Source organism: Eleutherodactylus coqui, chromosome 1, assembly GCF_035609145.1.
Source record: "Eleutherodactylus coqui strain aEleCoq1 chromosome 1, aEleCoq1.hap1, whole genome shotgun sequence".
Taxonomy (NCBI): domain Eukaryota; kingdom Metazoa; phylum Chordata; class Amphibia; order Anura; family Eleutherodactylidae; genus Eleutherodactylus; species Eleutherodactylus coqui.
In genome coordinates, this window is record NC_089837.1 from 391,790,316 (window position 1) to 391,817,295 (window position 26,980).

Below are 26,980 nucleotides of genomic sequence, written 5' to 3' on the forward strand. Positions count from 1 at the left end.
GCAACAGCACGCAAAATAAAATTGTTATCAGAGGTATACATACCTATAATCAATACTCTAACCACATTAAATAATGCAAGCTTCTTGGTATATAATTTGATCAAATTACATTGGCCCATCTACCAACGTCCAGGTGACCAAGCTTTTAGATGGGTCCTAACTAGGGATGAGCAAGTATACTCGCTAAGGCACTACTCGCTCGAGTAATGTGCCTTAGCCGAGTATCTCCCTGCTCGTCCCTAAAGATTCGGGGGCCGCCGCAGCTGACAGGTGAGTTGCGGCGGGTAACGGGGCAGAGCGGGTGGGAGAGAGGGAGAAAGAGATCTCCCCTCCGTTCCTCCCTGCTCTCCCCCGCAGCTCCCCGCCTCGCGGCGGCACCCGAATCTTTCGGGACGAGCGGGGAGATACTCGGCTAAGGCACATTACTCGAGCGAGTAGTGCCTTAGCGAGTATACTCGCTCATCCCTAGTCCTAACGCTAGTACCAGGTGGTCTAATCTCAACCTGGGAAAGTTGGGTACTTACCTATCCTTTTTTTTAAACTATACGTATTTTAATGTAACACAACTAGTCTTCACAATGTATCATCAATAGTTTTTTCTAAGTATTGTTGCTATCTCAGATTCTGCTCCAAGTATTACTTCTAGGATTTAGCTGGCGCAGATCGCATTAAATAACTATACAATAAAAGTTGGACTGCTCACTCATTCCTAAACTGTTAATGATCTACCGATCTATGTTGTAAAATAAACATTGTATAGTTTTGGTGATTCCCATCGGCTGCATCGTACCCTAAAACCTATGTCACATGAAACCACCTGCGACAGTAACTTGGAAGGGTCTTGACATCCACTTGGTATCAAGTTGTGACAGGACCATAGGGGAATGATGTGAAAGTTATCAGGGGCATTTATAGTTTCTTAAATACGCTATCCCTAAATGGATATTACTTTTTAAATGCGTTATCTAGCCCTAAAATATGTTTTTAAACCTGCCCAGGGTAGTGAAAAGAGAATTTTTTAAAACTCATGCTCACCTTCCCTGATCCATTTCTATCAATCCCTGGTCCCACGCTTCTGTTCACTTCCTGCTACAGCAGTGATGATGTCCTGATTATCTGACATGTGATCACTGCAGTTAATCACCAGCCAAAGTGAGCTCATGATTGGCTGCAATTGCCACATGTCTCTGGAGGCGGTGACATCATCACTGCGGCAGGTGGTCAAGAGCAGCGAGAGACTGGGCACTTACGTAACAGTAGCAGTGGAGGATATGGCTTAAGTCAGTATGACTTTTTTATGTTTTACCACCTACTCTGGGCAGGTTTAAAAAAATTTGGGTGTCTGGCTAATACCTATACTTTAAATTCAGTACTACAGAATATTTATGGCAGTACTGTACTGATCAGACACAGTTGCAGGCAAAATACACATCAGTGACTCACAGGTGATGTCTTCTCTGATTAGAATGCTTCTGTTACCGTATCTTTGCCCTTCAGCCCAGGCCACAATGAAGACTTCTTCCAGCTATAACTCATCACTGTAAAGTTTGCTGTCCAGATATTTTAGATTCCTCACTTTTCCATTATCCTTCCCTCCTTCTCAACACTGTTAGAGCATCACATCCTGATGCTCTAACAGTGTTGACCTACTGTTATCCCAAATTCTGTGCCTATTGTGCTAGCCAGTGATCCAAAAGAAGTACTGCAGTGCTAATAGTGGCATAACTATGGTCATCCCAGCAATAATATTGCTATACAGATAGTGCACAGAAAATAATAGTGACACACATAGAGCCCCCCAAATAATTGTGAACAGATAGGGCTCATGAAAGTAGTTACTGTCACACTAGCACCCCAGAAGATAATTGCATACAGAAAGTATGCTCCAACAATAATAGTGCCAAGCAGAGAGTGCTTTGTCAGAGGTAGTAACCCTAATAGTGTCACATGGTGTCAATCAAAAATAATTGTGCTTTGCAGATATTGGCCTCAATCAGTAATAGCACCCCTAAAATAATTAAGCCATGAAAAATGCATCCAACATTAATAGTAGCAGGTATCCCCCAAAATAACTGTATCAAATAGTGCTCCCATAGTGACCCCAATATTAATAGTGCATGCATAATGCCCCCAATATTAGTAGTGCCTCCATGTGTTCCCCAAATTACCTCTGGAAGCAGGATTGCCCCAAGCAGAGTGCCTAACCCTATGTACAAAATTACTCATTCTTTCGCCTCATGCAGCCCTGCAGACTACTTTGCCTGCCTATGCTGGAGAACTTCCCCTATGTTGAGCTCCCTATTTTTTTCCTCCTTATTCCCATCTACTCCTGACCCCTTTATTTTCTATTCATTTCTATCCAGTCACTGATCATAACTATATCATAATGGAGAAGAGGTTAGAATAATTGTCTGTTTGTGTTTACACTACTGGATAAGTGAATGTAATTTATTGTATTTAGATATATTTGCCTTGTCTAAATATGAAATACAGTATGCAGTAAACTTTAAACGTTTGTTATCTTCAGGTGAGAAGGGTGCTCCTGGATTTCCTGGAAGATCTGGGCTTCCTGGAGAAAAGGGCAATCCTGGTTTTGAAGGGAAAGGACTTCCTGGGCCTCCTGGTGAAAAAGGTTTGTTCACTCATATAACTTATACAACCTTATTGCTTTCTTCTTGTGCCCAATGTCTTGGCATATTTCTACAGTATATAGCCAGATTACATAATTTTAGCATTTGCTCTTACATCAGTACTCTAGCATTATTTATGTTTTCAGAATCATGTTGCTCGTTTAAAGTTACTTCTACGTTAAACTGCCGAATGTTTTCTCCAAAATTCTAAGCTTTGATGATTATTTCTTATGCATTTTTATGCATCTGAATTCTTTTATTATATTGATCAAAAATACAGCGGTCCCTCAAATTACAATGGCTTCTATATACAACATTTTCAACATACAATGGCTTGCTGGTCCATTTTAACTTGAAACCATATTTAACATACAATTTACATTTGCATTTTAGGGGGATTTAGGGTTTTCCATCTCTCTCTTTTGTTTTTGGAGCAGAGAAACGGAATTAAAATTGAAATTAACATTTCAATTTTTCCCCATTGATTTCAATAAGTTTAAAATAAAAATGCTTTCAGTTTGCTTCCATCCTGTTAGTTTCAGTTTTTTTTACTGGAACAGATGCATGGTTCAAAAAGTAGTGTAAAGGCTTATTCACATGGACAAATATCGGCTGGGTTTTCACCCCCGGACGATATACGCTGCCCCACTTTGCATTAGAGGCAGGATGGGGTGGGAGCTAGTGTGCTGAGCTTAGCTCTGCCCCGTCCCACCCCTCCCATTGCAAACAGTGGCAGGGGAAGGAACAGTCAGGAAGGATCCTTCTCTGAAGAGTGTTGATCCAGGGATTATTCTGACTACCATTATGGAGTCAGGAAGGAACTTGTTTCCCCAGAATGGGGTAAATTGCCTTCTGCCTTATTGGTTTTTTTTCTTGCCTTCCTCTAGATCAACATAGGGGAGTGGAAACAGGCTGAATCGATAGAGAGGATTTTTATTTGAGCTTAATTTTTTCTTCAAATGGCTTTTTATGACTGCTCTTGAAAGTCTTCTATGCACACGTGTACATGCTAGACTTATTAAAAGTAAAAGTATATTCTGAGTGGTGAGCCCGATTTGTCTTTGTTTCTATGAGTGCTAACAGTATTAATTTTAGGTGCATGATATTAATTTTCTAGGTCATCAAGGTATGCAGGGCACACAGGGAGTTGATGGTATCCCTGGGCAGCCAGGTCGTGAAGGTTTACGTGGTGAACCAGGGACTCCAGGAACAAAAGTAGGTAACAGTATATAGGTACACTGAAATGATTCAGTGTTAATATAAATATATATTACCCCAAAAAATGTTATGTGTAATATGTGTATACAGTATGTGTATGTATATATACTGAATGACCATTTTATCAGAGGCACCCATTTAGTAGTGTTTTTGACTCTTTTCGCCTTTGAAACCACTGTACTTTGTCATGGCATAGATTCCACTAGGTAGTGAAATCATTCTGCAGAAATATTGGCACATATGGGCAAGATAGCTATTTGCAATAGCTGCAAATTACATGGAGGTACTGACGTGGTCTGAACAGTTCAATAGGTAGACCAGCACTCAGAGGCTTCTTTAAAAAATCAATGAATTCTTTATTACTCAGCACAAAAAAGCTCAGCCAATCACAGGCAGCTCTCGCCTGTCATTCATTTAGCGAGAGCTGCCTGTGATTGGCTGAGGTGCTCAGCTAATCAGAAGCAGCTGTCTGTGATTGGCTGAGCACTTCAGCCAATCACAGGCAGCTCTCGCTGAATAAATGACAGGCGAGAGCTACCTGTGATTGGCTGAGCGCCTCAGCCAATTGGTTGAGCGCCTCAGCCAATCAGAAGCAGCTCTTTCAGCAGGTGGGGATTTTAAATCCCCGCCTGCTCAAAGTACTGCATTGCCGAGCCCCGGCAGCTGAAGAAAGGTGAGTAATTTTTATTTTAAATGCTACTTTGCTTTGGTTTTCAGGTAAGGGCTTATATTTAAAGCCCTTCCCTGAAAAACAATTACAGGATGCCGGCAGCTGAATCCCCTACCGCAGCTGTCATCTGTGACAGCTGTGGTAGGGAATTCTTTATTCCCCACGGGGATTTAGAATTCCTTTGCTGCATCTGTCCCAGATGTGGCAGGTGCAGCAGATGTGTTCTTAATCCCCGCGGGGAACACGGCAACAGTGGACAGGTAAGTATATATATATTTTTTTTACACTAAAATTGTTGGTTTTCAGGGAAGAGCTTAAGTTTAAAGCTCTTCCCTAAAAAACAATTAGCAGCGCCAGCAGACCATTGTCATCAATGGTGCCGCCGGCAGCAGCCGCAGCTCCATTGAAGACAGTGCATGCATTCACTATGGTGCATGCATGTCCTATCTTTGCAGGCGCACGCCTGTAAAGCACTGACATGTGAACACACCATAGGGAATACACTGGTCCTAATAGAAGCGAGTGTTTGTGCGTGCATATGCATGCAAAAAAACGCGCTCATGTGAAGCCAGCCTTAAACAGTAAATGCACTAGAACTGGTTGCCTACTAATATAACCCATCAAAGCTGATGACCAAAACGTTGTGCATTCTGACATGCTAGTTCCAGCATTGTATTTGGCAGCAATTTGCTTGACAGTGCATGGACTGTTTGTCAGAACAATTCTTGACATCCTCCTCTCTCCCTTTTCATCAACAAGTTGTGTATGTCCACAAGATCCCCTTTCACTAGATGTTTTTCTTCGATCACACCATTATTGGTATGCTCTCAACACCATTGCACTAGAAAACCCCACAGAGTTGGTAGCTTTTGAAATACTGCTATTGTCTGGCACTATTGACCATGCCTCATTTAAAGTCACTCAGGTTGCTCGATTTGCCTATTCTAATGTGAACTCAGTGAAAGTGTTCCTCAGAAAACTTGTTAACTTGATGTTATGTTGCACTCAATTGTTACACAGGTGTAAAAATTACATGTATTTTCAATAGGAAAAATTAAAAATCGTATTGCACTAGTATGAAACCTGCTCGTACATACAAGTTCAATTTGATTTTGTTTTTCTCATCCACTAAAAATAATGGGCAAGATTTCTGCAGACCCGCAGAAAAATAGAACATGCTGCAACATTTCCATCTCACATTGCAAAAAATGGGTTCTATTTTTGTGCAAATTTTATACAATGCGATAAAATCCCTCATGCAAATATGTCCTCCCTGATACGGTTGTGAAGCATAGGAAGTATATGGCATGTATTGGGAGAAATCTCTCCTAGTAAGTAAGGGAAGATAGAGGTGAACCGCCCATGGTGCACATCTACCTGAGCTTGGCAGATTATACTGACTGCGACCCAATTTATAAGATATAATTTCTCTTAAACACAATATTTTTTTTCCGAAAACCTATTGCAACTGTCTTTATTGCACTGATGTGTAAACAACTCAGATATTGTAATATGAGTTTATTGACAAGTTCCCTTTAAAGAAAAGATTGTGTCTGCTTGCCTTATATTTAGATTTTTAACAAAAAAATGCAAATGCCAATGCACTGTGGGGATCTCAGAAAGCTTTCACTGTCTATGTATATATGAGCATTGAGTTGCTAATAGATTCTGATTGACAAATCTCTTATAGGCATCTTGTATTTAGACTTTTTTTAATTCTCAAAGCAGGTTGACTTTAAGAATATTTTAAAATGTCTTTTTCAAATTTTGAGATATTATATCAAAATTGATATTACTATTCTTGGGCTACATGTGCTAAAAATATAAAAACAAAATAATGGTTTATTTAATGTTTATTTGCCTTTTCACCCTTTAGGGTGAGCCAGGACTTGGTCTTCCAGGCCCTAAAGGACTACAAGGGCCTCCAGGTCTAACTGGAGCTATTGGAGAAAAAGGAAACACAGGACCATCAGGTTTCCCTGGAGAACAAGGTCTTCCAGGAGTTCCAGGACATTCAGGAATTAAAGGTGAGGTCTGTACAGGATATCATGTATGTCACTGAGTTATTTAGTACTGTAAGTAAAGTTTTAACCACTTCTATAAAAGTTACTGCTGTTATATAACATGTTTAACTAAGTAGTTTCATTGTATTTTTTCTAAAAAAAAAAAAAAAAGGTGACACTGGACCAGTTGGAACGCCAGGCTTAAGAGGTAACCCTGGTGTACCAGGATTCGGCCCACATGGGGAACCAGGGCCTCAAGGACCACAAGGATCCCCTGGAGTTCCAGGTGACAATACCATTTATAAATATTAAACTACTGGGGACAGGTTAAAAGCTGAATACTATTAGGTAAATTTATTTACACATTATCGTGCTCTCAATAACTTTATTGTCAAAAAATCTAAGGTTAATCAACCACAATAATTTATTAATACAATCAATGAATGAATGAAAAGGAACTATATGAAATAATTCCTAATATATTACATGTGATAAATAAAGTGCAAAAAAAAAAAAAAGAATAAGACTGCGGTCAGACAAAAAGCGTCTCTATTCCAACCAATGCTTTCCAATGAAAGCGTTCACATGTCCGATTTGTACAAGCACGAAAAAAATCGCACCTGCAAAAGATAGAATATGTGAGTGAAAATGCACCAAAATGCACTCTGCTTTTACTACTTATTGAAAATGCACCTGTTCATGCGATTTTTCTACATGCGATGTGAGTTTTTTTCCCCGCACAGCTATTTATGCGCGAAAAAAACGCTCACCTGACTGAGCCCTAGGAGTGTATATGAACAAACTGGCAGCATATCAGGATGCAATAAAATATTGGTGATGAAGAATAAAAAAACATTGATTTTATTGCATCCTGATATGCTGCCAGTTTCTTCATATATGATTGGACTTTACATGGAGGCATTGGTTTTAGGCTCCCTACTGGCGATTGCATGGAGGTCTGACCCTGGATAGGGGATAATATTTTTGCTGTTGATACATCTTCTACACTGAGCCCTAGGAGGGAAGACCCATTAAGATGTACAATTAAAGTTAAAATGTGAGAAAATATGTGAAGTAAGATGCACAAATACAATGCAATAGAAACAATGACAAATACATTCATTATAATTCAAATATTACAAGTATCCAAATCAGGAACTGTGATAGAAGGTCACCAGTATCCACCGTAAAATCACTTGGTGTAGTATACTGTTCAATCCAGAGGACCTAAAGCACAGGATCCCAAGCAAACCAAGGAGAGGCTGTAGTGTAGAATAGAATTTAAAATCAATATAAATACATGATAAAAACACACATATTAGGGATACGGATATCATTCACAAGAAGGGAACAAAGCTTAAATATTCATTTAATCCAGCAGGAGCCAAATCTCACAATTCACCTACATTCCCCTTGAGGCAACAACTTTTTGATATCTCCTTCCCTGATGCCACAATGCACCACATCAGTCAAAATACTAATGACCATCTGTCTGTGAGTGATGAGTGACTTTGTGAGTTACAAGTGATGATGTCACCACCATGTGATTAGTCACTGGGGCTCTGAGCTCCACCCCTGATCACATGACGTTGACGTCAATGAGAGATTACAACCACCGCGGCATCAGTTGCTATGGATAAAGCAGTACTCAGTCTGGCAGTTTGTGGCTGGTTCTGAAACAGCGGCACACCTTTGTGGAGACTCCAATAAATTATACCTCACGAATGTACACATACATAGCTCGCAGTGCATATTGACCAACAACTTTGAAGCATAGTCCTTTACCGCTATCTTCACAGTCTCTTGAGCGTGATATCATGTCATCTCAAGTGCTAATGCCGCCAACACCAGTTGAGCCTTCATTTAATTGTGAACCGCTGTCCAGTGTTTAAACAAACCATCACTGTCATGCAAACTTGTCACCACAGAGGGTTCAATGCTGCCGTGAAGCTAATGCAGCTTACATGACACAGTGACAAGCCACAATTTCACCTCAGCAAGCAGTTGAAATTTGTAAATCTCGAGCAGCTTATATGCAAAAGCAATGAGCGAACATGACTCCTCAGCGAACTGCTAAAGTTCGTAAATGGTGGTACACATGCGAAAGCAATAAGCGAACATGTTTCCTTAGCGAGCTGCTGAAGTTTGTAAATCACATGCAGCTCATATGTGAAAGCAGTGAGCCAACATGTCTCCTCAGCAAGCTGCTGAAGTTCGTAAATCACATGTAGCTTATATGCGATAGCAACAACCGAACAAGTTTACTCAGCGAGCAGCTAAAGTTCGTGAATCACATTGTCAGCAAAATTGCAAATAAAGGCAATAGCTAATTATTTGCACGGAAATATTTTGACCAACTCCAATCTCTTTCACTATATTATATTAGTAAGTTGCGCATTGCCCCACCAGAAACACTGGTACTAGTACCTCTTACTATAGAGCAGTTAGAGTAAAAATTCTGATAGACTTTAAAGTACTTCTGATTAGTTTTTAACTCTGTTAAATCATCTGTGCAGTTTTGAGCAGCCACAATGTCCCACACATGTTTACGTGTACAGATGCTAAATTCTCGGGGGGGATGTCCGATATAAATCTTTGGAGAACTGCATGTAGCGTAATAGATAACATTACTAGTGCTGCAAGAAATATACTGCAAGATCTCATAGCCGATTCAAAGGAGCTACAATGTATTACGTTCTTACATGGAGTGCAATCACTACATGGAAAGCACTCTTTCACTTCCATGCAGGGAGCTAACTGAGAAAAAGTTAGATTTCTTGGGTACATAGTGACTATTTATAACCATATCACCAAGATTCTTACATCTCCTAGCTGTCAATAGCAGTTTTTGAGATAGGCCCATCTTCAATATTGGATCAGATCTCAGTATTAATCAATGCTTAGTTAGAATTGATCGCATTTTCACTATCATGGTGTTATAAGTCGAGATAAATAGTACATTATTTTCTATATCAGATGATCTCATACCTGATCTTAATAACTGAGACTCTGGCCCTCCGATATCCCTCTTTAATACATCTATTGCGATAGCCACGTTCCTGGAATCTATTACATAAATCCAATGCTTGTGTTTCAAATTTTTGGTCCAATGAACCAATCTGCCTCATCTTAAGGAACTGACCGACTGGGAGAACCCTAATAATGGAAGAAACATGGAAAAAAGAGGCATGTAATAATGAATTTACAGACATTGGCTTTTGAAACACATCACTAATATGTGTTCCTGTTTTCCATCAATTTTTATTTCCAAAAACTCAATTTTCATAGTATCATATTTAGCGTAAGCTTGATGTTACAGTTGTTATCATTGAGCTGGGACATAAATCTGACAAATAGAGATAAGCGAGCGTACTCGCTAAGGCAAATTACTCGAGCGAGTAATGCCATTTTCGAGTACATGCCCGCTCGTGCCAAAAGATTCGGGGGCCGTGGGGGTGAGCGGTGAGTTGCGGGAGTGAGCATGCGGGAACGGGGGGGGGGGAGAGAAAGATCTCCCCCCCCGTTCCTCCCCGCTATCACATGAAACCTGCCTGCATTCGGGGCGATCTTCCTGACAGGGATGACCCCGTGCTGGGACCTACCCGACAAACGAAACACAGCAGGACTGAACACAGCTCACAGGAACATACCAGGGATTTGCATACAATACAGAACACCATGCACCCTGAACAGGACTGTTCACACCACAAATCCGGCACATGTACAGACACATAGTCATGCTCACACCAAGACACACTAAACAAACAGAGCAAATCCAAGCAGCCTTTAGCAGAGGAGCTGGTATATATGAGTAGCAGACCTGGGGGATTGGCTGGCTGGAGAAATCCACACCCAGCCAGCTCAATCAACCCACGCCTGTGGGGCTTTGCTGCTGGAAACCCATGTAGAGCAACAGATCCCAGCCACACACCCTAACAGTCCCACTGGTTTCACTGCATTTTTGTGTACTTTCGGTAGAAAGTATAAGGTAGGAACCTGTCACGTTCACCCTGAGCACAATGCACACCATGCCAAGGACAAACGCAAGTAGTGGCTGGAGGAAAAGGATTGAGACAGGATAACGTGCGTACAGGCTGAACACCATAACAAAGTGAACTGCAAATAGGATTTGCGAGCAGACATCCAATAATGACTGACAAACACCAAAACACTTACCAAGAATATCAACACACATAAGCAGATGGAATAGCTAAAGTACGTAAAGATATTGGTTCGTAGTTTGGCCAAGATACTTAAGCTAATGAGCCCACGACAAGGGTCCTCATCTCATGAGTCCCTACTCTAACAAGACAACCTAAACCCAGGATTCCTGCCTGCAAGTGGGGCGATTGTCAAAATAGGGTTAGCCACGCTAGAACCTAGTGGCCTGGCTCGCCATAGAAGGTAAACGGCATACAAGCTGAACAAGACACTGTTCACATCAACAGATGAGGGAATTCCACCCAGAACCTCATGCATGCATCAACACGAAGCAAAACATGCATGACTCCAAACACGAGGGTTCTGAGAGTAACGAGGAGAAGGATAAATGACCAGGTCCCTCTAGCAAGAGGGGCTGGTATTTATGTGGAGCAGACCAGTGGTTATCGGCTGACTGGAGCAATACACACCCAGCTAGTTCAATCATCCCACTCCTGTGCTCTTGGAAACCCATAGAATTACAGGTCCAGGAGCATGACATGACAGAACCTTTGGGAATTTATTGAACAATCCATTTCTTTTGGTATAATTCCTTTATCCAGAGGCCTATTTAACATGTGTAAGAGCTCTGCTGCATACACAGTTCTATGCACATTTCTCAAAAGTACCCTTATCTCTCAAATAAATGCAAATTCTTCATGGCTGTAAAAAAGTTGAAATTATTATTAGCGGTAAAGGTTATGACCCTTTTCAAAACAAAGCACTGGGTGTCAGTCAAAGAAACATCAGATAAATTCATACCTCAAAATTAGTTGATTTCTTTCCATGTTTCTGAGTATGTACAATTTTATGTTTCGCCCGTATATAGGAATGCCCCTAGCAGATGAACTGTCAGAATGGTGACCATAATCTTCTAGCGTAGGATCCCTAAATCCATGTTGGTCAGGATGAGAAACTTGGGAAGACATGAAGTTTGATCTACATCTAGACTGAGATCTAAACCACTAATCCCCACTTATAAATACCTTGTTCCTTTCGGTCTATACTATCCCTCTGAAACTCCTTACATTTGACAATACAAATTTTATGTTCCCATTTTTGGAAATCCTTGTCAAGTTCCTCATTTAATTTATCCAACTCTTTACTTGAATGATCGGTTTTTATCACATTTTGAATCCCATCCACTTCCTTGTCAATATCTCTCAACATGGTGTCATTCAATCGTATCAACAACTCCATGAAACATTTGTTAGCAATTAGAGATGAGCGAGTATACTCGCTAAGGCACATTACTCGAGCGAGTAGTGCCTTAGCTGAGTATCTCCCCGCTCGTCTCTAAAGATTCGGGGGTCGGCACGGGTGACAGGTGAGTTGCGGTGGGGAGCAGGGGGGAGAGAGGGAGAGAGAGATCTCCCCTCCGTTCATCCCCGCTCTCCCCTGCCACTCTCCGCCCCCCGCCGGCCCCCGAATCTTTAGAGACGAGCAGGGAGATACTTGGCTAAGGCACTACTCGCTCGAGTAATGTGCCTTAGCGAGTATACTCGCTCATCTCTATTAGCAATCTCTTACCAACTATTTCTAAACTCCTCATCATCATTTTAAAATGAAGGGAAAACCTGTATTCTCTGCCCACTGGGGATCAAACTTTTAAAAACAGATTTTTCAAAAATGTTTTGTTTCACCATGCCTTAGTTATTTTAGATACTTTTAGTCTTGTAATGGATTCCTGCTATGCGATTTGTAAACTAAACAGAAGTTCTGATCCAAACCAGTCAACCAAGACTGATCCTGGGCTTTGAAAGCCATGATAGATTTGGATCCTGCAGCTGTGAGAACCACAGAAACGTGAATAGGAACAAGAAAAAAAGTAGGACCATAACAGAATCAATCACAAGACAGTAAACTCTGACTACATACACAAAACCACCCAAGCAATGCACTGTCATTAAGATTATTAACCCCTTCGGGCTTTTACCCACTAGCGTTTTTTAGCGCTGCGATATCGCTGCATTTTTTTTTATACTGCAAATGTAAATGGGACTTTCTAATGTTAAAATCACATTGCACAAAAATCCCAAGTTTGTGCTTCTGTGATTTTTGTGCGATGTGATTTTAACATTAGAAAGTCCCATTGACATTTCCAGTAAAAAAAACATAGCAATATTGCAGGGTTAAAAAAACCCTAGTGAGTAAAACCCCAACATTAAAAGACATACATTTAAATCCTAGAGATTAGGGGTTTGTATGGAGGGAGATCGAGGGTCGATCCCACGCCATTCAATTCGGGTGCTGGCTGTTTCTTACCACCGACACCTGTCCCCGAACAACAGCTCCAATAAGCAGTGCTGCTGATCGGAGCTGTTAAGTCTTTAAATTCTGACAGTGCTGTGATCGATGTTCGGGGGACCTGCACTGCCCCCTGCGATGAGATCGCAGGGTGCCGTGCAGTTGCCATGGCTTCTGAAAGCTCCCAAGGCTGCCATTGCGGATTGCCTTTCAAGCCATGCCTGTGGTATGACTTGATAGATTGCCTGTCAGATTGTGGTATAATGTAATGGCATTACATCATACTGCAGGAGTGATCAAACCATCACAAGTTCTTGTCCCCTATGGGGACTAAAAGAAAAATGTAAAAACTAGTTTTAAAACGTTTTATCAATTAGTTAAAAGAATAAAGGATAATAAAATGTTTAAAAACTAGAGATGAGCAAGCACCAAAATGCTCGAGTGCTCGTTACTCGAGTCGAACTTTCAGTGATGCTCGAGAGTTCGTTTCGAGTAACAAACCCCATTGAAGTCAATGGGCGACTCGAGCATTTTTGTATATGACTGGTGCTCCGCTAAGGTTTTCATTTGTGAAAATCTTAGCAAATCACCAAAGTCATGTAAAAAACACAGAAATGGATAGGGCAGGCGAGGAGCAACATGCAGGGCTGCATTTCGGGCTCCGAGGTCTCACTATTAAGCCACAATAGTGGCAAGAGTGAGACCCCCCCCCCACACACACACTGTCAGCATAACGATCGTTCTCCTCTGCCACAGCTGTAACAGCTGTGGCAGAGAAGAACGATGTTAGTCCATTGAAAGCAATGGGCTGCCGGCAAGCGCAGGATGAATTTTCGGGAAGGGCTTAAAAATATAAGCCCTTACCTGAAAATCATCCTAAAATGTGAAAAAAGTAAAAAAAATATATACTCACCTTGTCCTGGCAGAACGATGTTAGCCCATTGAATTCAATTGAGCCGGCAATACAGCCGGCTCCATTGAAAGCAATGGGCTGCCGGCGAGCGCGGGATGAATTTTCGGGAAGGGCTTAAAAATATAAGCCCTTACCTGAAAATCATCCTAAAATGTGTAAAAAAAAAAAAAAAATGTATACTCACCTTTCTGCTGCAGCCGGAGTTCAGCCGCGTTTGGCTGGCAGTTCTCCTGAACTGCTTTCTGTAGTATTCAGCAGGTGGGGATTTAAAATCCCCGCCTGCTGAATGAGCTGCCTCTGATTGGTCACAGCCTCAGAGGCAGCACTCACTCACCCATTCATGAATTCATGAATGGGTGTGAGTGACAGCTGCCTCTGATTGGTGAGGCTGTGACCAATCAGAGGCAGCTTGGCCATCTGATGTAAAAAGAGTTCATCCATATCTTCTACTTGTCCAGGTGGCCTATAGTAAATGACTACTACTATTATAATCTACCATTGTTATATATCTTGATGGGTTAAACAGTATAGCATCTGTTATATTTTTCAGGAAAAAAAGAGCCACTATATGGTTTTATTATGCTAATCTGTAATTAGAATCCATATGCAATAGTATAATGTACTATAGTGATTCAAAGTAGTAAATTAGGAGTCATGAAAATTTATTTTGTATTGCTTTCACATCCATTTCTTCTAAGATGTTATTTTATTTGGTTAATATTTATTACCTGACCTTGCTATACTCTGCAGGCCCAATTGGAACTAAGGGAGAAAGAGGCTATACAGGCGTTCCTGGAACTGACATGCCAGGACCAAAGGGAGACAAAGGTACAGGAGGCGTGCCTGGCATAATGGGCATGCCTGGTGTACCAGGGATTCAAGGTCTACCAGGAACAGATGGGTTTCCAGGTCTTCAAGGTAACATGTATATGTTTTTTAATATTACTTAGTTTGCAAATGTATCTAGGCTAAATAGTGTAAATACCATTAAAATGTGTTTTGTCTTTTATTAGGACATAAAGGAGATATGGGTTTGATGGGAGTTCCAGGAATCCGAGGCCAACCAGGTCTACCAGGGAATCCAGGTCAACCTGGAGAAAAAGGTAACCTAAGTCCAAGTTACATACATCAGGACCTTTTTAAGAAATAGCAGAGCCAACACAAGGAATAGGTGGAGTAGGTAACCGTCATGTTGCAGCAGGGACTCAGGGGAACAGTTTATATATATATATATATATATATATATATATATATATATTGCACAGATTTGATGCACATCTCAGTTTTGTCACTTTTATGCAACAAGAACTACAAAGACTGAAATGTGAAATGCTCACTGGCATTTAGTATTATGTACATATATATATATATATGTTAAGAGTTTAATTCATTCCGTGACGGAGCTCTTAACCCAAAACACTCGTAAGTCAAATCAATTTTCCCCATTGAAATGAATGGAAAGTCTATCAATCCGTTGCGGATCATATAGCTCTCCCACTGATTTCAATGTGGATGACGTTGCCACATTCAAAGCAATAGGATGCCGGCACCCCCACTGTGATTTTCGGGGAAGGACTTTAAATATAAGCCCTTCCCTGAAAATCATCGCTAGCTGTAGTAAAAAAATAAAAAATATATATACTCACCTATCTGCCAGGGCTCAAGTGCATCTAGGCGCTGCTTGTTATCCCTGCACTACTCTGAAAATGCAGGGAGAACAAGCGGCGGCTAGACACGCCTGAGCCCCAGCGGGCAGGTGAGTATATATTTTTTACCACAACTAGGGAAGATTTTCTGGGAAGGGCTTATATTTAAAGCCCTTCCCCGAAAATCACTGCCATGGTTGCCGGCAGGCCATTGCTTTCAATGGGGCTACCGACAGCAGCGGTGGCCCCATTGAGTACAAGGCTTGTAACCCAAGTTCTTGCTCTTAAATCAGAGCAAAAATTCGGAAGAGAGCCTGCTCTCAACTCAAAAAGCTTGAAAGCTGAGGCACTCTTAACCCAAAGTATCACTGTATAGGTGTGTGTGTGTGTGTGCAGGTCTTGATGCCAGGGAGTGGAGCAGAAAGGCTTTAAAGAGCTGCTATGTAAGTATATAAGGGTCTCAAGTCTGCATTAGTTAGGGAGTCTGATCTGTATTTATTTAGGGGTCTGGTCCAGGATCTGTATCTAAGGGGTCTGTTCTGTGGTTTCTATTAGTGTAAGTAGTTTGGTCTAGGCTCTATATTTCTTTAATGGGTCTGGTTTGGAGTATCTATTTAGGGGTCTGGTCTGTGGTCTGTTTTTATTAGGTAATCTAGTCTCGTTTTTTGTAATCTTGTCTAGAGTCATTATTATTTATGGGAGTCTGGTTTGTGTTTAAGGGGTCTACTCTGGAGTCTGTTTTTATTTTGGAGTCTGTTGTCTGTATTTATTCATGCTCTAATCTGGGGTTTGTATGTATTTTTTGGTCTGATGTGGAATATGTATTTATTTTAGGCCTGGTCTCGAGTGTGGTCTGGGTTCTGTACTTATTTTAGGGTCTGGATTTGTTTTCAGTACTAAATTTATTTTCAAGTTCGATCGTATTTAGGGTCTAACTCTGGAGACACTTTTCAGTCTACCCAGGGCTAGCTCCAGGTTTATGCGGGCCCTTGGGTGACAGTGGGGCCTTTTCCAGTGTGTCACAACACATTTGGCAGTAATTTACAGTGGCACATAAAGTGACCATATAGTGGTAAATACCAGCTCTACACAGATGCTTTGCAGACCATGTAAGTGATTACAGTACTGTTATATGCAATGATCACAGATAGTGTCCTCTCAGAGTGGAGTTGTTCAGTTTCCCTTTTTTTCTGCATCCAGCCCAAACTGCCATGACAGCTTCTCTCAGTCACAACTTGTCTCCGTGGAATATGACACACAGACACCTTTGGATCCTTGCTTTTCCATTACCCTCCCTACGTAATCTACACATTTTTACAACCCCTGTGATACCCCGCACAGTAGTGCTGTTCTCATTTTTGTGAACCCTGTAGGCTCCATGCAGCAAGTGCTGCTTATAGTGACCCTCACACAGTAAAAGTAGCAGGGGCTTATCAATAATGACTTTTTTATGTCCCCACTCAGGAATAATACCCTATTTTGCCTCCACTCAGAAATGCTGCCCCTTTTCTCCACATTCACCATTTTCCTCATTTAAAAATAAAGCCCCAGTTGTCCCACTTTAAAAAAATGCCCAAATTTGCCACCTTTTAAATATAATGCCTCCATTTGCCACCTTGGAAAATGGTGCCCCCGACGACCCCTTGTATGTAATTAAAAAAAACAGTCCATACTCTGGTGTTGCTCTCCTGCAACTGTAATTGTTGCACTGTCCCCCGGCGCTCATTTCTGCGTGTGTGGTCATGTGACAATCACATGATTGCTATGGACATGAGGCCGGGATTGCCTATAGCAATAATGTGATTCTCACATGACTGCACAATGCGGAAATGAGTACCGGGGGACAGCACGCCCTTCACAGCTGCTGGGGAGCAACAGGGAAGGTGAATAAATAAGTAAACTTATGGTAGTTAGCACTTGAAGTGGACTCTGTGGCTTATTGGGCCCTGGCATCTGCCCAGGTTTGCTGGGTGCTAACAATGGGCCTCAGTCTATCTGACCAGGATAGGGAGAAGCTAGTAGAAAGCTGCATTGATGACTCTTCTCTCCATTCCTTGATGCTTTTCAACACCTCAGTGACCACCCCATGGGAGTATCCATAAGGGGAGCTAAGAGTACTCACCCCTGCCCTCTGTGATGTTCCGCGGCATTCTGGTCTTCCAGGACCTGACACGGGCGTCTGCGCACGTGCGCTAGACGTCCTTACGTCATGCGCACGTGCAGAAGGCCGGGAGGCCCGGGAAATTTTAAAACTCCCTGCTCTCAGCTAGTGTGAGTAGCCAAAATCAGGGAGCTGTTACTGGGAACTGCTGTATGTGGTTCCCAGTCACATGATCGCTGTTATCCAACGAATAAAAAGTAAAAAAAAGTGTAGAAAAAAAAGAAAAAAAGTTTCTTTCATCTCCCCTCACGGACCATATCCATGAGGGGAGATGAAATTACATACCTAAGGACCCCAGATTTATCAGTGGACCTTACCCCGGCTTCTGCACATGTGGCGTCGCTAAAGTGGCGGACACATGCGCAAAAGCCACTGATTGCCAGATTCATTTAAAATCTCCCCGCTCCTGGCTACCAAATGTAGCCGAGAGCCTGGAGAACTCACGGGGGGGTCGCGGTACGCGTTCCTTGGTCACGTGATCGCCTCCCGATCCAATTCGTGAGGAGATTTAAAACTACTTACCTGAGGCCTCCGGCAATGACCCCCGACGGGATCTTTATCTGCAGACCTTTACCGAGTTTCGGCACATTCACCCATTGTCAAAATGGTGGCGCAAGCCCTGAAGCTGGGAAGAACCTGGTAAACTCCTTGCTCCTGGCTACTAAAGGTAGCTGAGAGCCTGGAGTAGTGACCAATGACCGCAGTAAGCGGTCTCCAGTCACGTGATCACTGTTATCCAATGGACAATGGCAATCACGTAAAAGTTAAAAGATAGTTGAAGTTTGATGCTCCTTTCGGTTAGGGCCCTGTTATGCATACAGACCAAAGATTAGGGCCACAATAGGTATGTTTCTGAACACGGGACAAACAGGGGTATCCATTTTGGGGTGAAAGTCTTCATTCATATGTGTGCTGTAAAAAAAACAAAACTGTATTTATAATGACACAATTGCCAAAAATCATAATTTTTCCTTCTGCTTCACTTAGATTCATTCAAAAACTGTGGGGTCAGAATACACAGTACACCCCTAGATGAATTCATTAAGGGGTCTAGTTTTCAAAATGGGGTCATTTGTGGGGGTTCTCTATCGTTTTGGTGCTCAAGGGCTCTACAAGTGGGCAATGGGGCCTAAAAGGCCTTCAAGCAAAATGTCTCTTCTGAAAGCCACCGTCTTCTCCTTTCCATTTGGACCCCATTGTACATAGAGACATAAGATTAGGGCCACAATAGGTATGTTTCTGACCACAGGACAAATAGGGGGATCCATTTAGGGGTGCAAATCCTCACTTTCATATGCACTTTAGAAGAAAAAAAAAGCTGTCTTTAAAATGACATATTTGCAAAAATATGAAATTTTATTTTTTATTTTTTAAATTGCATTTCTCCTTTAACTCCTGTGCAGAAACTGTTAGGTCAAAATACTCATGACGCCACTCAGTGAATAGATTAAGATGTGTATTTTTTAAATGGGTTCATTTGTGGGGGTATTTATCATTCTGACACCTATGAGCCTTTGCAATCTTGGCTTGGTGCGGGAAAAAAAACGAAAGTTTTTTAAATATGCATTCAAAATAAAGTAAACGGATGGAAATATATATCTCATCAAAATATCAGTCTATTTGTACCACCTAAATGACGTACAATATGTGGCAAAAAACAATGTCAGAATTACTTGGATATGCAAAACCTTTAGGGCTCCTTCCCACGGATGGATTTCCGCCGCGTAATACGCGGCGGAAATCCACTGCATTGCCCGCAGCTATTAGGTTCTATTGAACCTAATAGCTCAATGCTCACGGTGCGGAATTCCGCACCGTGAAATCACCCGACCTCACACGCGGCATGCTCTATTTGCCGCGGGTGTACGCGCGGACGGCTTCCATTGCAGTCAATGAAAGCCGTCCGTCACGCTATCTTCCGCTGTAGCACAGTGGAAGGTAGCGTGAAACCACTTCCCGGCCTACCACCGCCGTGTCATATGACACGGCCGGCGCGTCATGTGACGCTGTGGGCGTGTCATGTGATGTGGCCGGCGCGTCACATGACGCTGCAGCGCGTCTTGCCGAAGCGTCATGCCGGACGTAGGACGCCGGAACCGCAGGTAAGTATTGGGGTCTCTGGGGGGGGGGGGGCGCCGTGACGGAGCCCGTCACGCCCGTGTGAAGACGGCCTTACGGTGTTATTCTATGTTAAAGTTACACATGTCAAATTTCCAAAATTTGGCCTGGTCATTAAGGGGCAAACAGGCTTGGTCACTAAAGGGTTAAACTGCAGCATTTCAGAGAAAAACATAAATGTCTATAATGTGGGTGCCTGTTGGGATTTTATGCTGCACATGGTTTGGAAAGCTTACAATTGCTGACAGGTTGGTGACTTGATGGTTGAATCTACCTATTGATAGTTTGAATTATTATTACTATTGTTGAATAAATATAGGTGACCCTGGCTCAACTGGGTTCCGGGGTGAACCAGGATCTGAAGGTTCAAAAGGTGAAAAGGGTGAGCAAGGTTTGCAAGGACTTCCAGGAACACTTCCATCCATGGAAAATATGAAGGGTGAAAAAGGAGATCAGGGCGACAGAGGTACACTCATTCATGTGCTCTGCACTTACAGTCATTCATGTGCTCTGCACTTACAGTCATTCATGTGCTCTGCACTTTTAAAAGATTTAATATAATCTATGCTTTTAAACAACATTTGAAATTTATCTTCAGGACAAATTGGACTTGAAGGAGAAAAAGGATTTCGGGGTGATTTGGGATCCACTGGCATGCCTGGAAAAGATGGGGAGCAAGGCATGCCTGGGAAGCCAGGTGACAATGTTAATTTATATACTTATAATAATAATCATCTTTATTTGTATAGCGCCAACTTATTCCGCAGCGCTTATACTTTTTGTATACTAACATGAATTCTTGAAAAACTTTTGACTTCAGAACCCCACCTATAGTAAATTAACCAAACACCCCTTCTTTATCATAGGACCAAAAGGAGAAAAAGGTGGCCAAGGGCTTCCAGGAGATACAGGTGTTCCCGGACAGAAAGGGTCCATTGGAGAAATGGGTTTGCCAGGTAAAGTAAAAAAATATATATATATAATATGTGTCAAATTTACATAGATCCTTCTGAAGTTGCACTCAATTTCACATGTAGGGCCCACTGGACCAAAGGGTGAACTCGGTGTTCAGGGCAACCCTGGTTTGCCTGGGGTTACTGGAATCAAAGGTGAAAAGGGGATTAAAGGAGAATTGGGTCTTCCAGGCATTGGTATGCAGGGACCTCCTGGTATAAAGGTAATTACAAAAATCCACATTTGTGCAAATGGGGTTAATTCATGTAGTAATGTAAAGGGAACCTGTTACTTGCCTAAAGCAGCATAAACTAAAATACGGTGCAGTTAGGCGAGGTGGCAAGGAGCCGGATGTTGTATTTTTTATACTCACCCATTTCTTGGTTCCCGCAGTGTGCACCCCTGAAGTCCATGCACCACATGAAGAGCTGCTTCTTTCTAGAGTCCCATGTGTGTGCTCTACTACACAAGTCTATAAGAGAGCGCGCACACAGGACTCTGGAAAGAAGCTGATTTCCATGTGGTGCTTGGACTTTTTCTGCAACAGTGGTTATACGATCAAAGATCGCAGTGTAGCCATGCGATCTGGCAGTCTCATAGACGTCAATGTGGTTGTGTTGTGACTCACAAGTAGCCACGACCGCAACCCACAGATTGCAAAAAATTAAGGTCTTTTATTGACATACAGTCATTAGTAAGAAAAGTTAAATTTAATATATTGGTAACTTCCGGAGCTTTCTCAAAATATTGTCTTGTCCAATGCGTGAATACTGTATGTACTGTTGGTCAAGCTGTATCAAGCTGTATTCCATAGCTTGATTGTTCTGCCTTCATGCACTCAAATGGACAGTTATGAGATAACCTTAAAGCAGCCCTAATGGCTTGAAGTAAAATTCTCATTTAGGTCGGGCTCACATGACCATATATGTAAGACCATGCATGAATCATGCAGGGTTATACCTCTGCGGAGCCAGCGTTGAGCTGGCCTATTGCCGCGAATGGCAGCGATATTGTACTACGCATGACAGCATATCTCACTCATGCTGTCATGCGCAGTCTTCCTGATTTTTTGGGGGGTTGAAATTTCCTGCGCTGTCGTTTCACAACGGCACACATATATGCAAATGTGCAGATAAGTAGAGCATGCTGTGGTTTTTTTTGCGTGACCAAAACACTCACACGTAATACTTAAATGTGAACAAACCCATTGAAATCAATGGTTTCTGTTCCCTGCATAATGCGCGCGTAAATTTTTTGTGTGCAAATACACGCACAAATACGCCCATGTGAAGGAGCCCTTAACCCCTTGAGTGGCGGGTTTCCTACCACCCTGTCGTGCCCACCAGCGCAGGTTTTTTAAAATGGTCTAATCATTGAATTTCAACTAATTTTGCAGTTGCGTCTCAAGAGCCATAACTTTTTCATTTTTCCATTGACATGGCCAGATAAGGGCTTGTTTTTTGCGGGACAAGTTGTGATTTTTTAAACAGGGGGGAGGAAAAAAAGAAATGGGGAAAAAAGAAAAAAAGGGGCCATGTCATTAAGGGGTTAAATAATGTATTAACTTCCTTCCCTGGGTCATTACATGGATACCACATGTGTGATTTTATTTTTGATTTTTTTACAAAGTAAAGGGAGACAAGTGTTTTTATTTTATTTTTTATAATTTTTTTACTTTTTTTAATTCTTTTTTTTTGTCCCTTTAGGGGACTTCCACAGGGACCCATCAGGACCCCTGATCACATTCCGGGGGTCCGATGGTGACAGCCCTTTACATGCTGCAGTGACAGCCCTTTATATGCTGCAGTCACATAGACTGCAGCATGTAAAGGGTTAACACAGCAGAGATCGGAGGTTTCCTCTGATCTCTGCTGTAAGAGCTAGTACCTAGCTGTCCTCTGACAGCTAACAACCAGCTCTCCCTGCCACAGAGACCATCGGCTTGCTTCTGACAAGCCGATGGTCTCTATGGCAACCTGTAAACAAACCAGTGCAGGAGATTGCCGACATATCTGCAATATCTTCTGCTGGTTTTTCAAAGCCCTTGCTTTGTTCTCTGATGGTCTGTGCAGGCAGAGCACAATGCCACAGCTTGTGACATTGTGCTCTGCAGCTCCCATAGTGATACATAGCCCGGAAATCTTCCGGGCTGTATCGCTATGAGCAGTGGAGCTCGTCCTGGAAAATTTCCGGGCGTGCCACTCAAGGGGTTAAATGGATGTCTGTGACGAATGCCATACTTTGGAATTCATTACCCTAGAGACATATTGTATCTGGTTAGCAAATAAGATTTTTAAAAATATTGTTTATTTAAATTTTCAAAACATCTACATTTAAACAGGAAAATGTTTCATTATTTCATAGAGTTGTAATCAGCAATTGTTTTTTATAGGATCCTGTAGGATGGAAGTATAGTCCACTCCACTACTCCACTCCCTTTTTAAGTGCACTGATATATACCAGCCGTCCGGAAGTCAAAAGGATACTCTTTTGGCCTCCACCTGATAATGGACCCCTATGGATATGTATGCTAGGAGCTTATCTGACATACATGCTAAATGTAGAGCAAAAATGCATTGTGAACCCTGCCTAACCTACTAAGTTAGACTGCATCCTTATATCCAAATAGTAAATTGCATTCCACTGAAGCCTGTCTGCAATACAGAAAATAAAAAGTAACAGCTTTCCTCTGCAGATGTATATATACTGTGTAATTTTTTAATGAATTTTTTTTTATAAAATACATTTGAATGTAGGGTGATCATGGAGTTGATGGTCTTCAAGGCTTACCAGGTGACAGGGGTGACAAAGGTAACATTGGTGTCCCCGGAATGCCTGGACTACCAGGAACAAAAGGAACGACGGGCAGTACAGGGTTTCCAGGTGATTAGATGTTCTGTCATTTTAAGTGAATATTGTGAGAACACGTAGACAAATGCAGCTTTAACATATATGGTTACATATGCCAATAGGTAACCCAGGTATTCCTGGAGAGAAAGGAACAAAGGGGTTTCCTGGACAGGATGGTGTTCCTGGATCAAAAGGACAACCAGGTGAGAAGCCTAACTGAACAAAACACTTAACCCCCTTGTAACTGGACTATTATGCACCTTAATCACTAAACTATTTTTTCCCCATTTTTTTGTTGTCATTATCAATTTCCAAGAGTCATAATACTTTTCTTTTCGTTGTCATGTCTATATGAAGGCTGGCTTTTGGTAGGGCAAGTTCTGTTTTTTAAAGGCACCACTTCAGGGTAGATATAATGTATTTATAAATGTTTTAGGGGGAATAGTGAAATAAAAAAAAAAACTTTGCTATTGTTTTTCGGGGTTTGCTTTAATCAAGCGATATAAATAATATAATAAATTTATTCTCGCAATCAGCACAATTAGGATGATACCAATGTTATATATTTTTTTCAACTTTTCCACAATAAAAACACTTAAATTGTATTTGCATCATTGCAATCAAAAACCCATTATATATATATATATATATATGTGTGTGTATATGTCTATATATATATATATATATATATATATATATATACATATATATAGTAAAGATTATACACACCTATACAGGTACTTGTCATATTAATTCACTGTCCCAGGACTATACCTCCTGGCTTGTGAATGGACTATGAACACTGGGCTAAATTTATGCAAGCACCTACGTATGGGCAAAAGCACATGGGCATACGATAATACCCTTGTCGCTACGGTGTGTATTAGTGCTTGAACCTGGGGTTTTTGTTGGACTATTCAAACTCCGTGCTATTGCGGGAGGATAGGTCCTGCCCTATTTTCTCACACATAGTATTAAGTACCTGTGAGGGCTCACACCCACTTGCGTTTTTTTAACGCAGTTGTCAATGGGAATTTCTAATGTTAAAAACGCATTGCAAGTTGGTGCTTTGCAATTTTTGGCCCATTGACACTTGCATAAAAAAAACGCAACGATATCGCGTGAAAAAGACGAGCAAGAAAAACGCAAGTGTTCAAGAGTCCTGAGAAAGACAGGGCAAGTCCTATCTTTTCTCACGTGTACTATTAACGTGCGAGAATCCCGGGAGTGAAAACTAAACCATTGAGATATCAATAGTTTTGTCCCATTATGCAGCTGTGATTTTTATTCTGTGGGTCAGCATGATTATGGTAGTGCCAAATGTATTAATTTTTTTATGTTATAGTACTTTAAAAAAAATAAAATACCTTTTTTAACTGCTTCCTGTCACAATCTTTTGACCCCCATAACTTTAAAAAAAAATTTTTGTCGATAGTGTGAGGGCTTGATTTTTTTGCAGGGTGAGCAGTAGTTTCCATTGGTGCCATTTTGGGGTACATTTCACTTTTTTATCGCTATTTGTTCACTTCATTCTTAGGCCGCCTGCACACGGGCGGAAATCCCGCGGCGGTATTTCCGCCACTGAAAGTTTGCATAGGAGTGCATTACAATACGCACTCCTATGCAGACGGCTGCGGTTTGGCCGCGCGAAATCTCGCGCGGCAAACAAACCGCGGCCTGTCCTATTTTTGTGCGGGGCACGCACTCACCCGGCCGCCAGCTCCGGTCTGCGCATGCTCCGGTCTGCGCCGCAGCCAGCACATGAAGGAGCCGGGGCCGCCAGGCGCGGGTGAGTACGCGCTCGTCCCTGCAGGCTCTCGGGTTGGGTCCCGCGGCGAGAATTCTCGCTGCCGGATCCGACCCGCTCGTCTGCAGGCGGCCTTAGAGAGAAGGTAACAGAAAAAACTGAATTCTGGCATTCTGTATTTTTTTCTGATGGAAAAATCACAGTATGTTTTATTTCTTGAAAATCGCACTTGCATAGAAAATCTCAATTTTACAAGCGCGATAAACTCGGACCGATATTGTGCTCGCCCATGTAAATGCAGCCTAAATGTGTTTTGCTTTTGGTAAATGTTTAGGTGAACATGGAAATCAGGGGCCTCCAGGCTCAATTGGAGAAAAGGGAGAACCTGGCTATGATGGGATCCCTGGAACACCTGGTGAAAAGGGTGACCCAGGTAAGTCAATTTGGTTTATTATTGAATTAATGATATTTATGGATTAAAATATATTTCATTGTTCCATTTCATAACTTATTTGGCTACTTCTCTTGTGTTAATTTTGTATGATAATAATAATCTTTATTTCTGTAGCGCCAACCTGTTCTGCATGTATACATGTGGTATATGATCAGTTTAAAACAAACGGGTGGGGTTGATACAGGAGGTACAAGGCGGGGCTCTATTGTGACACTTTGGTACCTAGCCTGCATAATACAGCTAGGGCTCTTTACTCACCATTAAGAGCGCATGCTAAACCAGCTCTGTAGGTGCTAGCTATATATCACAATGTCAACTAGGAAACATTATGTATAAGGTTCCTGATGAAACGATGATATTTAACGTAAAAACGCGTCAAACCTCTTTTAAATTTACACTTTATTTTTCAGGGGACTGTGCTTCTAATGTGTCACAGTTAGAGATGAGCGAACGTACTGGGTTTGGGTGTTTTTGGACCCGAGCACCGCTTTTCCCGAGTAACTGACTACTCGGACGAGAAGATTGGAGGGGCGCCGGGGGTGCGTGGGGGGTTGCAGAGGGGAGGGGTGGGGGGAGAGAGCGAGTTCCCCCCCTATTCCCCACTGCTACCCCCCGCTCTACCACGCCGCCCTTGCCCCCCGGCGCCCCCCGAATCTTTTCGTCCGAGTAGTCAGTTACTCGGAAAAAGCGGTGCTCGGGTCCAAAAACACCCGAACCGAGTACGTTCGCTCATCTCTAGTCACAGTACTATGAACTTATTCAATCAATAAGCGTTGCTCAATAACTGTATTTGCACGCAGGATCTAGTACACAGACAGTGTCAGCTAGTCCTCTTTTGAGTCCAGTAGTGGAATTTGGACACTGCCATTTATGTATCTGAGCTATATGAATCATATGGTAGACCAATTGTTGTTCTGCCTAATAGTTCTCAGTAGGACTTACTTTATGGCTCGTGTCATTTTACAGTGAATTAGTCTCCTCTATTGAGACTTCACTATACTGACACATATACATGAGGCCAGCCCCTCTAAGTTTTGTTTACTAAAGCCTATTGCAAATATGATCCAGTAACAATAAGAAATTGCGTGTTGTGTGTTGTTTTGTTTACGTTAAGCCCTAGTCTAATTTTAATTTAATCCTAAGAAATCTTATTATTTTAATGTGTCTAT

The 26,980-nt window shown here is 41.9% G+C and overlaps 1 protein-coding gene across 1 annotated transcript in view; it reads left to right on the forward strand.

Moving 5' to 3' along the window:
• The window catches only part of COL4A1 (collagen type IV alpha 1 chain), a 146,303-nt gene that overhangs the window by 102,816 nt on the left and 16,507 nt on the right, over positions 1-26,980 (forward strand). Inside the window, exons 28-40 of the mRNA XM_066579867.1 lie at positions 2,528-2,632; positions 3,748-3,845; positions 6,395-6,545; positions 6,694-6,807; positions 14,632-14,799; positions 14,895-14,984; positions 20,126-20,272; positions 20,405-20,503; positions 20,673-20,762; positions 20,844-20,983; positions 23,517-23,643; positions 23,733-23,813; positions 25,692-25,790. Of these exons, the coding sequence (XP_066435964.1) occupies positions 2,528-2,632; positions 3,748-3,845; positions 6,395-6,545; positions 6,694-6,807; positions 14,632-14,799; positions 14,895-14,984; positions 20,126-20,272; positions 20,405-20,503; positions 20,673-20,762; positions 20,844-20,983; positions 23,517-23,643; positions 23,733-23,813; positions 25,692-25,790 (1,509 nt within the window). The remainder of the gene's footprint in view (positions 1-2,527; positions 2,633-3,747; positions 3,846-6,394; positions 6,546-6,693; positions 6,808-14,631; positions 14,800-14,894; positions 14,985-20,125; positions 20,273-20,404; positions 20,504-20,672; positions 20,763-20,843; positions 20,984-23,516; positions 23,644-23,732; positions 23,814-25,691; positions 25,791-26,980) is intronic.